The sequence below is a fragment of the Trachemys scripta genome, chromosome 24 (assembly GCF_013100865.1).
Source record: "Trachemys scripta elegans isolate TJP31775 chromosome 24, CAS_Tse_1.0, whole genome shotgun sequence".
Classification (NCBI taxonomy): domain Eukaryota; kingdom Metazoa; phylum Chordata; order Testudines; family Emydidae; genus Trachemys; species Trachemys scripta.
This window is the reverse complement of record NC_048321.1, coordinates 14,230,599-14,244,976: the sequence shown is the minus strand read 5'-3', so window position 1 is coordinate 14,244,976 and position 14,378 is coordinate 14,230,599. Positions and strand designations below refer to the sequence as shown.

Sequence of the window (14,378 nt, the reverse complement as noted above, 5' to 3'; positions counted from 1 at the left end):
CCCATCTGCTTCCCAGCCCTTCCACCAGCCAGCTCTGAAACTCTCCCTCCAGCCTTTGTTCAGTTTCCCGGGCCAAGGTGTCTCCTGGCCTCTAACCCCTTCCTGGGTTCTCAGGATACATGCTCAAGTATTCTCCCTTGGCCAGTCTCCCATCCTCCAGTGCAGACCGTCCTAGCCACACTCCCCTCTCAGCATTCAAAGACCACATTAAGAACAGTCCCAGTTCGTCACACAGCCATTCCCCAGTTTGTAGCTGTGCATTGGGGTCTCCCTTCCTAAGTGACGTTCTTTGCTCTTGTCTTGACAGAATTTCCTCCTGTTGATTTCGGACCAATTCTCCAACTCGTCGAGGCTGTTTCGAACTCAGCCTGCCCTCCAAAGTGCTTGCAACCCTTCCTGGCGTGGGGTCAGCCACGGATCTTAGAGACATGCTCCCCACTTTGTTATCCGAGTCATTAATAAACATATGGAAGAGTTCCGGTCCCAGGACTGGCCCCTGGACCCCACTAGCTGTCCTCCCAGTTTAACCATTAATAGCTGCTCTTTGAGGAGGGTCTTCCAACCAGTTGTGCACCCACCTAGTGGTGATTTCTTTGAGCCCTCATTTCCCTGGCTTGCTTATGGGAATGTCAAAAACCCAGCGAAAATCAAGCTCTATCTCATCTTCGGTGTCTCCCCCGTGCATTAGGCCGGGAACGTTGTCGATCTTCAGAAACACCCATCCCCACACCTCCCACAGGGCTGCCCAGGGCATCAACTGCTCCCCACACATTTCAGTTATTATTTTGATTCCCTTAGTTACGCCGCCAGCAGTAACCAGGATCCTGAGGTTTTGCTGCTGTGTGTTCTTTCTCTCGCCGCTTCCGTTCTCTATCTGAACCAGCCTTTGGTTCTGCTATAAAGGAAGGAAGGGTGGGGGCTCTGGCCACGGCTGGTGACTGAGACTTCAGAGAGGGAAGCACCTGGGTCCGCTGAAGCCCACGATAACCAAAGGTACGTTTATTATTCTTCATTCTACTGTAGCAGCCGGTGGCTCCGGTTAGCGATGGGCGTCCGGGAGCGCCAGGTGCTGTACGCATGTACTGAAAGGGTACTGTCTTCCCCAAAGATCTTGCAGTAGAAGATCAGGGTTCCTGTTGTTCCAGGCAGTGCACAGACCCCAATATTGTCTCTGTTGTGCCGGGTGCTGCACAGATCCCAGCCAAGATCAGGGCCCCGTTGTGCCAGGCGCTGTGCAGACCCTGACCGAGATCAGCTGCTGCGTAACCAGCTCATGACAGACAGTCCCTGCCTTCAAAACACTTGCACTTTAGATAGACCAAGGAAGGATCAGTCTCTCCACTTAACAGATGGGGGAAACTGAGGCACAGTGTGATGCAATGACTCAGACGGGTGTCTGGGGCTGACCCAGGAATAGAACATGGGTGTCCTGAGTCCCACTGGGAACAGTGCTGCTCAACATGGCCATACATTGCTAGATTATTGGGCTTAACGGGTAGTGATCAATGACTCCATGTCTAGTTGGCAGCCGGTATCAAGCGGAGTGCCCCAAGGGTCGGTCCTGGGGCTGGTGTTGTTCAATATCTTCATTAATGATCTGGAGGATGGCGTGGACTGCACCCTCAGCAGGTTTGCAGATGACACTAAACTGGGAGGAGTGGTAGATACACTAGAGGGTAGGGATCAGATACAGAGGGACCTAGACAAATTAGAGGTTTGGGCCAAAAGAAACCTGATGAGGTTCAACAAGGACAAGTGCAGAGTCCTGCACTTAGGACGGAAGAATCCCATGCACTGCTACAGACTAGGGACCGAGTGGCTAGGCAGCAGTTCTGCAGAAAAGGACCTAGGGGTTACAGTGGACGAGAAGCTGGATATGAGTCAACAGTGTGCTCTTGTTGCCAAGAAGGCTAACGGCATTTTGGGCTGTATAAGTAGGAGCATTGCCAGCAGATCAAGGGACGTGATCACTCCCCTCTATTCGACATTGGTGAGGCCTCATCTGGAGTACTGTGTCCAGTTTTGGGCCCCACACTACAAGGAGGATGTGGAAAAATTGGAAAGAGTCCAGCGGAGGGCAACAAAAATGATTCGGGGTCTGGAGCACATGACTTATGAGGAGAGGCTGAGGGAACTGGGATTGTTTAGTCTGCAGAAGAGAAGAATGAGGGGGAATTTGAAGAGTTACAGAGGGATCTCACCGAACTGGGCATCAAAATGGCAGAGGAAATTCAAGGTTGATAAATGCAAAGTAATGCACATTGGAAAACATAATCCTAACTATACATATAAAGTGATGGGATCTAAATTAGCTGTTACCACTCAAGAAAGAGATCTTGGAGTCATTGTGGACAGTTCTCTGAAAACATCCACTCAATATGCAGCGTCAGTTAAAAAAGGGAACAGAATGTTGGGAATCATCAAGAAAGGGATAGATAATAAGACTGAAAATATCATGTTGCCTCCATATAAATCTATGATACGCCCACATCTTGAATACTGCGTGCAGATGTGGCTGTCCCATCTCATAAAAGATATACTGGAATTGGAAAAGGTGCAGAGAAGGGCAACAAACATGATGAGAGGGATTGAACAGCTTCCGTATGAGGAGAGATTAATAAGCCTGGGACTTTTCAGCTTGGAAAAGAGACGACTAAGGGGGAATAGGAGAGAGGTCTGTAAAATCATGAGCGGTGCAGAGAAAGTGCACAAGGAAGTGTTATTTACTCCTTCACATAACACACGAACCAGGTGTCACCAGATGAAATGACTAGGCAGCAGGTTTAAAAGAAACATGCGGAAGTACGACTTCACCCAGCGCACAGCTAGCCTGTGGCTTTCGCTGCCAGGGGCATCATTTCAGATTGGGGGGGGGGGGACTTTAACCATCATTCCAGGAGCTATGTAGGCAGCTGAAATCTTTAGTTTTTTTGGCAGATAATAACTTAGAATTAGGTGGCAGGCGCTCTGTATCTAATTCCTATATGAAGAAAGAAAAATATAGATACAAACCCCAGTGAAAGCCCCATTTTACATTTATGTGTAAACTTAGAACAATCAGGAGATAACATAGCAAGATATTCCCACCCCAAGCCTTGAGGGATCGTAAGAGAATAAGAACGGCCAGACTGGGTCAGACCAATGGTCTATCTAGCCCAGTATCCTAGCTACTACCAGAAGACAATGCCAGGTGCATCAGAGGGAATGAACAGAACAGGCATTGATCGAGTGACCCATCCCGTCATCCACTCCCAGCTTCTAGCAAACAGGCTAGGGACACTCAGAGCAGGGGGTCACATCCCTGCCCATCCTGGCTAATAGCCACTGATGGACCTATCCTTCAGGAACGTATCTAGTTCTTTTTTGAACCCTGTTATAGTCTTGACCTTCACAACATCCTCTGGCAACGAGTTCTACAGGCTGACTGTGCGTTGTGTGAAGCAATACTTCCTTTTGTTTAGTCATTTCACTGGGTGACCCCTAGTTCTTCTGTTATGAGGAGGAGTAAATAACACTTCCTTATTCACTATCTCCACTGTCTCCGAAAACATTGTTTAGCCCTCTCTCATATCCCCTCTCAGTCGTCTCTTTTCCGAGCTGCACAGTCCCGGTCTTTTTAAACTCTCCTCATACGGAAGCTGTTCCATCCCCCTCTTCATGTTTGTTGCGGTTCTCTGAACCTTTTCCAATTCCAATAGATCTTTTTTGCGATGGGGTGACCACATCTGCACGCAGTGTTCAACATGTGGGCATCCCATGGATTTCTATAGATCCAATATTTTCTTTTCTGTCCTGTTATTGATCCGTTTCCTAATGATTCCCAACAGTCTGTTCCCTTTTTTGACTGTCGCTGCCCATTGAGTGGATGTGTTCAGAGAACTGTCCACACTGACTCCAAGATCTTTCTTGAGTGGTAACAGCCAATTTAGATCCCATCATTGTATGTGTATAGTTGGGGTTATGTTTTCCGATATGCATTACTTTGCATCTACTTTCCTATATCAGTTTTGAAGCCTTAATACAAAACCGAACATTTTAATGTATATTGCCTTTTGGAAAATGATAAGCAGGCAAATATACACACTTTTAATTTGTGTATCTCGTTGCTCATGAAAAAGTTGAGTCTAAAGTAGTTGAGTTTCCCCTCAAACATTCTTCTGAAACATGGAATAACTAATGAATTAGAGAAGTTCATTTTGCCACTAGCTTAATAAAAAGGAAGAACAAAAAGCTTTTCGGGTGACACTGGAAATAAAACTGCCCGGCTTTGTGGGGGAGACTCCTGGAGCTCAGCTCTCACCAGGTCCCTTCTCTGGGCCAAGGCTGCCCAGGACCTGCCCTCCCCTGGCTCCCATCCCACCCGCGGGGACCGAGGAGCTATTTCCCCACAGGAAGGGCTTTGAGTGCCCGCTGGTGCCGGGGCTGCGAGCGCTGCTGCTGGCTGCAGGGGCTGGCAGGGGGGCTAATGGGCGCCCAGGCTCTCAGCCGCCCAGCTGGAGGGGGCATGTGGGGATCTCGTTATACCCGCTGTGCTCAGGGTGGGGGCGGACAGAGCCACGCAGACAGCTCCCCCCTCCCTCTCCTGGCCACGGAGCAGCCCACACAGCCGGGGATTTACATCCCACAGCCCGGCGTCAAGGGGGGTGGGGGTGGGGGGGACCTGTTGGTGCAGCTCCCGGGGACAGCCCTGTCAGCCAGCAGCCACGTCCCACTCAGAGCCCAGCTATGGGCTGCGGGTTCCTCCGTCAAGAGCGCGAGGCAGCGGATCATTTTCCTGTTTGCATCCCGCTGTGGTAGGAAACTCGGGGGATGGGGGGAAGAAGCCCCCCTTGCTCTCCCTAAATGGCGCCCCCACCAGGGGGATGTTGTGAAACCCAGCAGTATAACTGGGCTCAGAAGACAATGAGATCAGTTCCTGGAGGATGGGTCCATCAGTGGCTATTAGCCAAGGTGGCCAGGGATGCACCCCCCTGCCCTGGGTGTCCCTAAACCTCTGACTGCCAGAAGCCGGGAGTGGCCGACAGAGGCTGGCTCACTTGATAATCGTCCGGTTCTGTTCATTCACTCCGGGGCACTTGGCACTGGCCACTGCCAGACACAGGACCCTGGCTAGACGGGCCATTGCTCTGGTGATGCGGATATATTTTCTAGTGGTCTTAACTTGTTTCATTTTCTTTCTAGTCCCATCCACATTGTAAGTCCCAGGTTCAGACCGCCGAGGTTCAGAGACCTGATCGGTCCCAGCTCACACACACCAGGTCCGTGGCTAAGACGGGGAGAGAACCCAGGAGTCCTGGCTCCCAGCCCCAGTGTCTGCCTGTTAATCACCTGACCTGTCAGCGCTTGCTGTCCTACAGGGCCCACGTGACCTTGTGGTCTGCTCCGTCATGACGAAAGTGCTCATCACCCTCTGTGTCTTTGGCGCTCTCCAAGCGACCGCAGCAGCTCAGAACGAAACGGGTGAGTCACCAGCGGTCGGGGCCGGCAGCCTGAGCTGTGGCCACCCCACAGGGGACAGGAGGGGCGTGGTCCTGCTTTAAAGAGCCTGTGAACCCTCTAGCGGTGCTCACTGTGTTCTGTGATTGAGACACCCTCCAACTCCAGGTCGTCTGGGGATAATGTCGGTTGGAAAGTGGGGGGCGTCAGGGGGTTCCCCCCGCAACGGAAATTTCAAGCTGTCCATGGAAAATCGAAACATGCAAAATTTCAATCCTGAAACGTTGCTGCAGTGCCTTGTGGGAGCTGTAGTTCAGGGACCTTGTGCTCTTTTTAGGAGGGGAGTGGGGTCCAGTGGTTAGAGCAGGGTGGGGCTGGGATCCAGGACTTCTGGGTTCTAGTCCCAGTTCTGGGAGGGGAGTGGGGTCTAGTGGTTAGAGAAGGGCCAGCTGGGAGCCAGGACTCTTGGGTTCTCCCCTCCCCCGAGCTCTGGGAAGGGAGTGGGGTCTAGTGAGTTAGAGTGGGGGGCGGTCTGGGACCCAGGACTCCTGGGTTCTCTATCTGTTTCTGGGAGGGGAGTGGGGTTGAGTGGTTAGAGCAGGAGGCTGGGAGCCAGGACTCCTGGGTTCTCTCCCCAGCTCTGGGAGAGGAGTGGGGTCTAGTGGTTAGAGCGGGGGGGCTGGAAGCCAGGTGCATCATGAGACACGTAGTCCAGGTAGGAGAATAGGAGCAGGAGACAACTGAATTTCATCTCCCATGATGCACCGGGTGCTATTTCTGGCTTCAAATATGACCGTTTTCGGCCCCCGAAATCAATTCAGTTTCTGGCTGTTCAGCATCTCAGCCACAGGGGGCAGGGGGGGCAGAGTGCAGTCCCGCGGGTGGGGAAAAACAAAGACAAAACAACCCCACCAGCTACCCAATGGGCTGTGGGTGGGGAACTAGCCCAGCCAATCAGCAGGAGGTGTGGCCCAGCTGGCTCTGATCAATCACCAATCACTGCCGAGGCTGCGGGCAGTGGGCGGAGCCTGAAGGCTATATGAGTTGGACCCCGCGCACTCCAGGAGGGCCGGGGGGCGAGAGGTGACCCACGGCAGAAGGGGTCACTCAGCCGCAAGCCCTAGAGACAACGCCAGAGCTGGGTCTGACCCACGGCTCTTTGGGCAAGATGGTGTCGTGTGCGGGCACCGATCAGAGCTTCTGTGAAGAGATCGGTGCACGGAGAATTCACAGGGAAATGGGCCCGAAGCAAACAGCTGCAGATGATGGTGAAAGCTGTGTTGATGCACCCGTTTTGTAAGAACTGCTACGTCTTCTGCTTTCCTGTCTGCCCCTCACCTCAGTTTCTGGGTCATCTGGGCCCACAAGCAATCGGGGGGTGACATCAGAATATTCAGCCCTTTGCCAAGGTCCATTTTCCATCCATGAATGGCCGGAATGGGAAATTTTCCGCTGCCGTCGGGACCCGGCGGGGTAACATTTGCGGGTTATTATCAGGTGAACGCAGAAGATGTCACAGCCCCTTGGTGGTTTGATCTGCTCCTCAGCCCTGGGGTGGAATAGAGTCCCCTTGAGTGAGGGTGGCTGTAGGTGAGCAGGGCTATTGCACACTTCCAAGGGCTTTTGCACACTCAACCCTTTCCCCCGGGCCACGGGGTAGCAGTGCCAAGTCCGGGAGAAACTAAGGCAAGCAAAATTGGGAAGCCAGACGTTGGTTGGGTACAAAGATGAGTTTTTCTCCCTGCCCCCCCTCTCTTTTCAGGGACGCCTCTGGCCTGTTTCTATTGCAAATCTGGGCAAAGCTGTCACACTGTCCCCCAGACCTGCTCCCCGCCTCAGGACGCCTGCATCATTGTTCAAGAACACAACACGCTCGGTGAGTCCCGTCGTGGCATCTGTGGGAGGCGTCCGTGCGACGGGAACCCTGCTCTTGGGAGCGTTTGCCATGCGGCTCCCTAGCTTCCGGAGTCTGCTCCCGAGGGAGGTCATGGGGTCCCCATCAGCGGAGGTTTTCCGACCAGGTTGGCCGAACACCAGTAAGGGCTGGTCTAGGTTGCCTTGGTCCGCCCTCAGCACTGGGGGCTGGACTGGATGAGGTCTCTTCCAACTAGCGGCGGCATGGGGCGCTCGCCGGGTGATCGCAGGGAGCCCCCCAGCAGCGAGGGGCCCCCCAGGCCTGGGGACTCAGTTTCCTTCTTGCTTCGCTGCCTTTCCAACAGGCGCGGAGAATTCGGGCACGTACCAGTCCTGCGCCAACTCCCGCCAGAGCCTCACGGGCTTCCTGGCTTTTTACTTCGGGGCCAAGGTGGCCGTGGAGATCCGGTCGGAGATTTGCAAGAGCGGTGACTGCAGTGCCGAGTCCACGCCCTCCAGTACGTACCGCCGGCTTCGGGTCTGATTCGCGGGCGCGGGGAAGCCGCTGGGTCGAATCTCAAACCTCCAAGGCGCTGCTATTCCCGGCCTCGGGGAAAAGCCAGGAGATTTCCGAAGACCCTGGGGCAAGCGGGCAGTTCGGGGGGAAGTCATTTGTCATGGGAAGCAAGTGGGGATGAGACACGTGCAGGGGAGAGAGGGAAGTTTTAATGCCTTTGTCCTGGTAAGACCTTCCCTTGCACACTGTGTCCAGCTGTGGTCCCCAACCTTCAAGGCAGATGAATTCAAACTAGGGCAGGTACAGAGCAGGGCTACGGGGCTGGTCAGAGACACGGGGAGCCGGATTTATGAGAGGGGACTGGAAGAGCTGGGTTTGTTTAGCCTGGGATAATGCAGGCTGAAAGGAGACCTCATTGCTCTCAGGGGGCATCTTCTGGGGTGCAAACCGGACCAGTAAGGGGTCACCCTGTAACCATGTGTGCCTGAAAACGCCCTACTTCTGTAGCTTACAGCCTGGATGCCTGCAGCCTGCGGTCCCCTGAGTGTCTGTGGGCTGGCAGCAGGTGTCCAGCGCTCTGCCCCTGGTACCCTCCACTCCGTGGCTGCTGCTTGCAAAGGTGACCCCAACCCACGCCCCCCCTGTCAGAGGCACAATGCGGTTTGTTTGCTCCTTTAAAGAGACCCTGCAGCTTGCCACAGTACCGGCAGTTAACCATCGCTTCTGTTCAAACCCAGCACCAGGCTGGCTGAGATCAGTGGTTTTCGACCTGTCAGATTTCCAAAGAAGTCCGCACCCCCATTCGGAATTCTTTAGGGCCATTTCTTACCGACCCTTTTCTTCAATCCCTTTGGTTGAAGAACCCATCTCGGCCTCCGTTGCTGGACAGGCACCAGCGGGCCGGAGCTCCTGCACGCGGAGAAACATGGGTCCTTCCACCAAGGCGGGTTGAAGCCCCTGGAAACTGCTGGGTTTTGTCTCTTGAAAGGAGCAAACGTGCACGGAGCAAGGTGGACGCAAGTCCTGACTGGTCCAGAGTGTGCCCCAGAACATGACAGGGGGAAGCAGCCCTGAGGGATAAGAATGATAGAAGTTGGTGGATGAGGTGGGTGCGGGAACACACGGGCCAGGAAGCGACTGAGGCTGGAAGTCGGGATGTTTCTAGTGGCCAGAGGAGAGGGGTGGCGGGACAGCTGCCCGCTGGAGGTGTGGGGGCAAATAACCGCGCTAGCTGCCTGAGCGGGATGATGTGCCGGGTTGATGGACCGGGAGGGTCCTGCCTGTCCTACGTTCTCCTGCCGCGGTTTCTTCCCGGAGCAAAACCTTCTTTCCCCGGCTGCCTTTCAGGGCGGGCTATCAGCAACGTCCCCAACGGGCTGCAGTGCCCGGCCTGCTACGCCCCGGGCTTCGAGAGCTGCGAGAGCGACGGGAACCTGCGCTGCACGGGAGGTGCTGACCAATGTGCTGCCATCGTCGGGACGCTGGTGCAAGGTGCGGCTTCCTTCACTCCGGGGCGGGTTAAATCCCTGGGGAGCCGGGGGGCATCCTGGGGCTCGTCCGCGCCGGCTGAGCCAGGAAACATCCCTTTGCTTAGCAACAGCCGAAACAATAGAGCCCTTCACTCAAAACAAAGAGCTGCATGATCAGACTCTGTCCCGGCTCCAAGCCCCCCAACTCTAGCTCACTGCACCCCACTCTCCTCCCACAGCCAGGGATAGTACCCAGGTGTCCTGGTTACCAGTTCTCTCTAACCACTAGACCCCATGTCCTTCCCAGAGGTAGGGATAGAACCCACATGTCCTGGCTCCCAGCCCCCCTGCTCTAACCACTAGATCCCATTCCCCGTCCAGAGCCAGGGATAGAACCCAAGAGTCCTGGCTCTGAGCCCCCTGGAGATTCCAGCAAGACTTGGAGTCCTTTTGCATATTTTTGGTGATCCGCTCTGGTCAAAAGGGATAAAAATATTTTACCCCCTTTGCTGAGCAGCAGCAAAATTCTAGGGCCTTGTAGATCAGTTTCCCACTGGAGGAGAAATCCGTGGGGCAAAGTCTAGTATTTCCTTAGGGCAGCTTGCCTGTTTACACTGTTTCCACCAGTCCTGGAACAGAGGTGGGTGTAAACGGCATGCAGGCTGTCCCCTTAATCTCCGTTCAAACTCAAGGGACTCTCAGGGAATATTTCTGGAGTCAGAGATTCATGCAGAAAGCAATTTCTCCTGCTGCTTGCCACAGCTGCCCTGGAAAGATACCACATGAAAAAAAAAAAACAGACTGCAAGCTTGTCCGACTAGGTGAAACATCTGCCCGGAGGGTCATTGCTTCTGTAAGATGAGCACACTGCACCCCCTCAGAGCCCCCTGTGCCCCAGGAACTCCCTGCCACTCCTCCTTACTCCATGTGCCCCCCATACCCAGGTACCCCCAGGCCAGGGGCTCTGCATGCTCCTATCCACCAAAGCATGAGATGCTGTCATACGGCATGCAGGACCTTCCTTTGCTAGGCCAGTGATAACGATTCAGAGGCCAGGGCATCTCGCAAAGAAACGTGGGTGCATCTTGAGGACCGCGCTGGAAGAAGAGTGGGGTTCCCCCAACCCCCAGAGGTTTATTTTTCCTCAGTGCTTGATACTGGTTCCATTGTTGATGGAATAATGTGTCCAGTGCTGGGGTCGGGGAGCACGGTGGTAAATTGGAGTGTGTGGGTGGGGGGGGGGGGCGAGAGGGGGGTCCAGAGAAGAGCCATGGGAATGATCCAAGGCATGGAAAACCTGGCTTTAAAGTCCAGGGACCTACGCTACGCAGAACGCCACGTTCACTGATCACAGGGGTCCTTCCTGGCCTGAGAATTTATTAACCAGGCTGGGAGCTACCCCAAGGCCACTAGGGCTTGGAGATGAGGTCCCTGGAGAACCAGCCTGGGCCCGATCATGGCGTCACGGAAGGGATTAGGCCGTGCCGTGTCTGATCTGCTCTGGTTTCCCCACACAGGTGCGGTTGCGATCCCGTTTGCAGGCCGGGGCTGCGCTACCCGGGCGGCCTGCGGCATCAAGACGCTGGAATCGGGGGTGTTCACCTACAAACTGACCAATGTCCAATGCAGCCCAGCGCCCAAGGCGCAGACCAGCAGCGCCACCCGGACTCTGGCCTGGGGTCCCTTCACCCTGGGCAGCATTGTCCCCCGGGTCCCCCTTTTCCTCCCTGCCCTTCTGGGGCTATGCCTCTGCTAATGCCCCATCTGCATGACTGGCCGCCCCACAGGCCATTAGTGTCTCAGTATAACCAATGCGCTCTGCCTTTCTCCGTGCCTGACTGTGCCTCAGTTTCCCCCTCTTTGTAAGGGGGATAACAATGACAAGCTTCCCTTGCAAAGGTCTTTGGGATCCCTGGATAGGCAGGGGCTTGAAACAGAGTCCGATACAGTCAAGAGGAGACTCTCTGCTAATTCCGTTGGGGTTTGGAGCAAAGTGCTGGGTATTATTAATATCCCCTCACAGCTTCTCCCCCAGCCTTTCAAAGATCCCTGCGAGGGAACAGAACCCTGGACTCCTGACTTGCAGCCCCCCAGCTCTAACCACTAGACCCCACTCGCCTCCCAGAGCTGGGGATAGAACCCAGGAGTCCTGGCTCCCAGCTCCCCGGAGACTCCAGAAATGGTCCGAGTCCCCCTGTGCGTTTCAAACGGCTCTGAATAAAGCATGGCCAGAGATGGAATCGCCCAGGAGCGTCCCTGCATGCGCGTGTGTTTGTGTGTACCAGCGCTGACCGTGTCTGCTCCGCTTTCTTGTGTCTCTGCCAAACACCAGTGCTTCAGGGAGCAACTCTGCCTCCAGAACTGACTCCAATCAGAAGCTTCAGGGCACAGCAAACGCACCTGCTCTTGCACACCTCCCTCCACACAAAAACCTTGCACAATTCCCCCACCCCAGAACTAGCAAAACCCCAGCACGTCTCCCTGCGAGTCACAACTTGCTCGCACAATCAGAAAAGTCCTGCCCAGGCTAAGTGTAACAGCGCCACCTGGTGACACCTGCCCTAATGATATTCTGGAGTTCCCCCTATTCACTATTTACGTGTTGTTATGCTGAAGGTTGCTAAGGGCTGCCAACGGGTGACTCTTGGGTGCAAAGACATCCCCAGACCACATGAGAGCTGAATGCTGTGGCAAGCACCTGCCTTCAGGCTCAGTGTAAGGAGCAATTAAGCCCCTCTAAATAGCAGAAAGAGCTAGGAAAATGGAGGTGACCACCCAAGGCACATGGCTGCTCAGAGCTGAGCCCCATGGGCTGTGGGGAACCCAGGCACTAGGAGGTCGGCTGCAGCTGCCATGCCGTGGAAGAGAGCGAGCCGCAGATAATATCAGCAGACTGGGTTGTGTTTTCCTCCATCGCGTTTCATTGCAGAAAGGAAGAGCAACCGCCAAGAGGGGACTGCAAATATTCCAGTGTTGCCAGCACTACTGCTATTTGGTGCTTTGTTAGATACCCTGCTCCGGGAGTCACGGGATTAGGTGAAAATTTCAGCTTTCATTAAAAAAAAATAGATAAATTTCTAACAGAGCTGCTTGAAAATTTTCCAGTGGCTAATTCCTCCGCCAGAGGCTGCTCTACGTGGAGTGTCTGCAAGACTAATCAAGTCTTTGGAGGCTCCCAGGGGGTCTCTGTGTTTATATGGCCTAATATGAGTGAATCCCAACCAGCTACCACTACCGGCAAGTAGATCAACGCACATGTCTCCTTGACTGTGACTGGGGTCCCAGTGGGGGCCAGCTATGGTCACTCAATTAGGGTGAACTGCAAAGAATGGACAGTCTGTGGCGCGTTGGATCACAGAAACCCCCTTGGAACTGCCACCTGATTTGCTCTGACTACCTCTGAGCCTGTTTTCCCTGCCAGCTTGGGACTTCAGTGCCCTGCCTGGTTTGAGCCAGACCCGCTAGCCTGCTCCAAACACAGCCCCAGGTCTGAACCATGTCCCCCAACGGCTGCAGGCTTAACTAAAAACAGAAAAAAAGAAGTGTTCCTGTCTCTAACACTCATATGCCCAGCTCCCAATAGCGTCCAAACCCCAAATAAATCCATTTTACCCTGTATAAAGCGTATACAGGATAAACTCATAAATTGTTCGGTCTCTATAACATTGATAGAGAGATATGCACAGCTGTTTGCCCGCCCCCCCCAGGTATTAATACATACTCTGGGTTAATTAATAAGTAAAAAGTGATTTTATTAAATACAGAAAGTAGGATTTAAATGGTTCGAAGTAGTAACAGACAGAACAAAGTGAATTACCAAACAAAATAAAACAAAATTACAGATGAAATCTCACCCTCAGAGATGTTCCAGTAAGCTTCTTTTACAGACTAGCTTCCTTCTAGTCTGGGTCCAGCAATCACTCACACCCCCTGTAGTTACTGTCCTTTGTTCCAGTTTCTTTCAGGTAACCTTTGGGGGTGGAGAGACTATCTCTTGAGCCAGCAGAAGACAAAATGGAGGGGTCCCCCAGGGGCTTAAATAGACTTTCTCTTGTGGGTGGAGACCCCCTCCTCTCTCCTATGCAAAATCCAGCTCCAAGATGGAGTTTTGGAGTCACATGGGTAAGTCACATGTTCATGTATGACTGAGTTCCTTACCAGCCAGGGCACATTCCTGGGAAAGCTCCGATGTGGATTGGCATCTTCACGTTCATTGTTTGCTTAAGCGTTTCTTGACTGGGCACTTAACTTGCAAATTCCTTTCTAAAGAAGCTGACCAAATGCTTCACTGAGTCTACTTAAAATGAAACAAGTACACAGCCAATATTCATAACTTTGAATAGAAAGATGATACATGCATACAAATAGGATGAATAGATTCAGTAGATCATAACCGTTACAGAGATATGTTACACAGCTTATGTAGCATAAAACATATGCCAGTTATGTCATATGTAGGGATAGCTCAGTGGTTTGAGCATTGGCCTATTAAACCCAGGGTTGTGAGTTCAATCCTTGAGGGGGCTGCTTAGGGATCTGTGGCAAAATCAGTACTTGGTCCTGCTAGTGAAGGCAGGGGGCTGGACTTGATGAACTTTCAAGGTCCCTTCCAGTTCTAGGAGATGGGATATCTCCATTTATTTATAAGCATAGTTCCATAAAGCCTTATGGGGTGCAACGTGACACAGACAATCCCCATAAAACTGGTGGATATTCCAACACTTAGATTTACCAAGACAGCATAAAACAGCTTCTTTTGGTTACTCAGAAGTCCAAACAACACAGTTCCCTTAAATCTTATTTCATCATATAATAGAAACGGTTCTACCAATCCCAAAGGATCGGACACATCACCGCCCAGGTTAATGAATGTTCCAGATCTTACCCAAATACACACTACATCCAATTCTTATGAACTAAACTAAACTTTATTAAAAAACAAAAGAGAGAAAGTATGGTTAAAAGGTCAATATACATACAGACATGAGTTCAGTTCATTGAGGTGCAGATTCACAGCAGAGATGGTGAGCTTCGTAGTTGCAAAGAATTCTTTCAGAAATAGTTCATTGCTTGTAGTCCAATGTCCAAATCTCATATTCAGG

At 52.8% G+C, this 14,378-nt stretch overlaps 1 protein-coding gene across 2 annotated transcripts; it reads left to right on the top strand.

The window, feature by feature from the left end:
- The first annotated feature begins 870 nt into the window (after nucleotides 1-870).
- LOC117869813 (phospholipase A2 inhibitor and Ly6/PLAUR domain-containing protein-like) lies at nucleotides 871-11,515 on the top strand. 2 transcript variants are annotated; one of them, XM_034756922.1, is made up of 6 exons: nucleotides 871-993; nucleotides 5,358-5,460; nucleotides 7,199-7,312; nucleotides 7,656-7,808; nucleotides 9,155-9,298; nucleotides 10,794-11,515. In XM_034756922.1, exons 2-6 carry the CDS (start codon nucleotides 5,388-5,390, stop codon nucleotides 11,030-11,032), a joined length of 723 nt encoding a protein of 240 aa, XP_034612813.1. In that variant the 5' UTR covers nucleotides 871-993; nucleotides 5,358-5,387; the 3' UTR covers nucleotides 11,033-11,515. The 2 variants fall into 2 exon arrangements, with proteins under 2 accessions (XP_034612813.1, XP_034612811.1); XM_034756920.1 differs by having other exon boundaries at nucleotides 873-993; nucleotides 5,182-5,460.
- The last annotated feature ends 2,863 nt before the right edge of the window (nucleotides 11,516-14,378 follow it).

Excerpts from the sequence above, each read along its gene's own strand:
- LOC117869813 (XM_034756922.1), top strand. The coding sequence starts at position 5,388 with ATGACGAAAGTGCTCATCACCCTCTGTGTCTTTGGCGCTCTCCAAGCG. Across the intron at positions 7,313-7,655 it reads TCAAGAACACAACACGCTCG|GCGCGGAGAATTCGGGCACG; the intron begins GTGAGTCCCGTC and ends CCTTTCCAACAG. Across the intron at positions 9,299-10,793 it reads CGTCGGGACGCTGGTGCAAG|GTGCGGTTGCGATCCCGTTT; the intron begins GTGCGGCTTCCT and ends TTCCCCACACAG.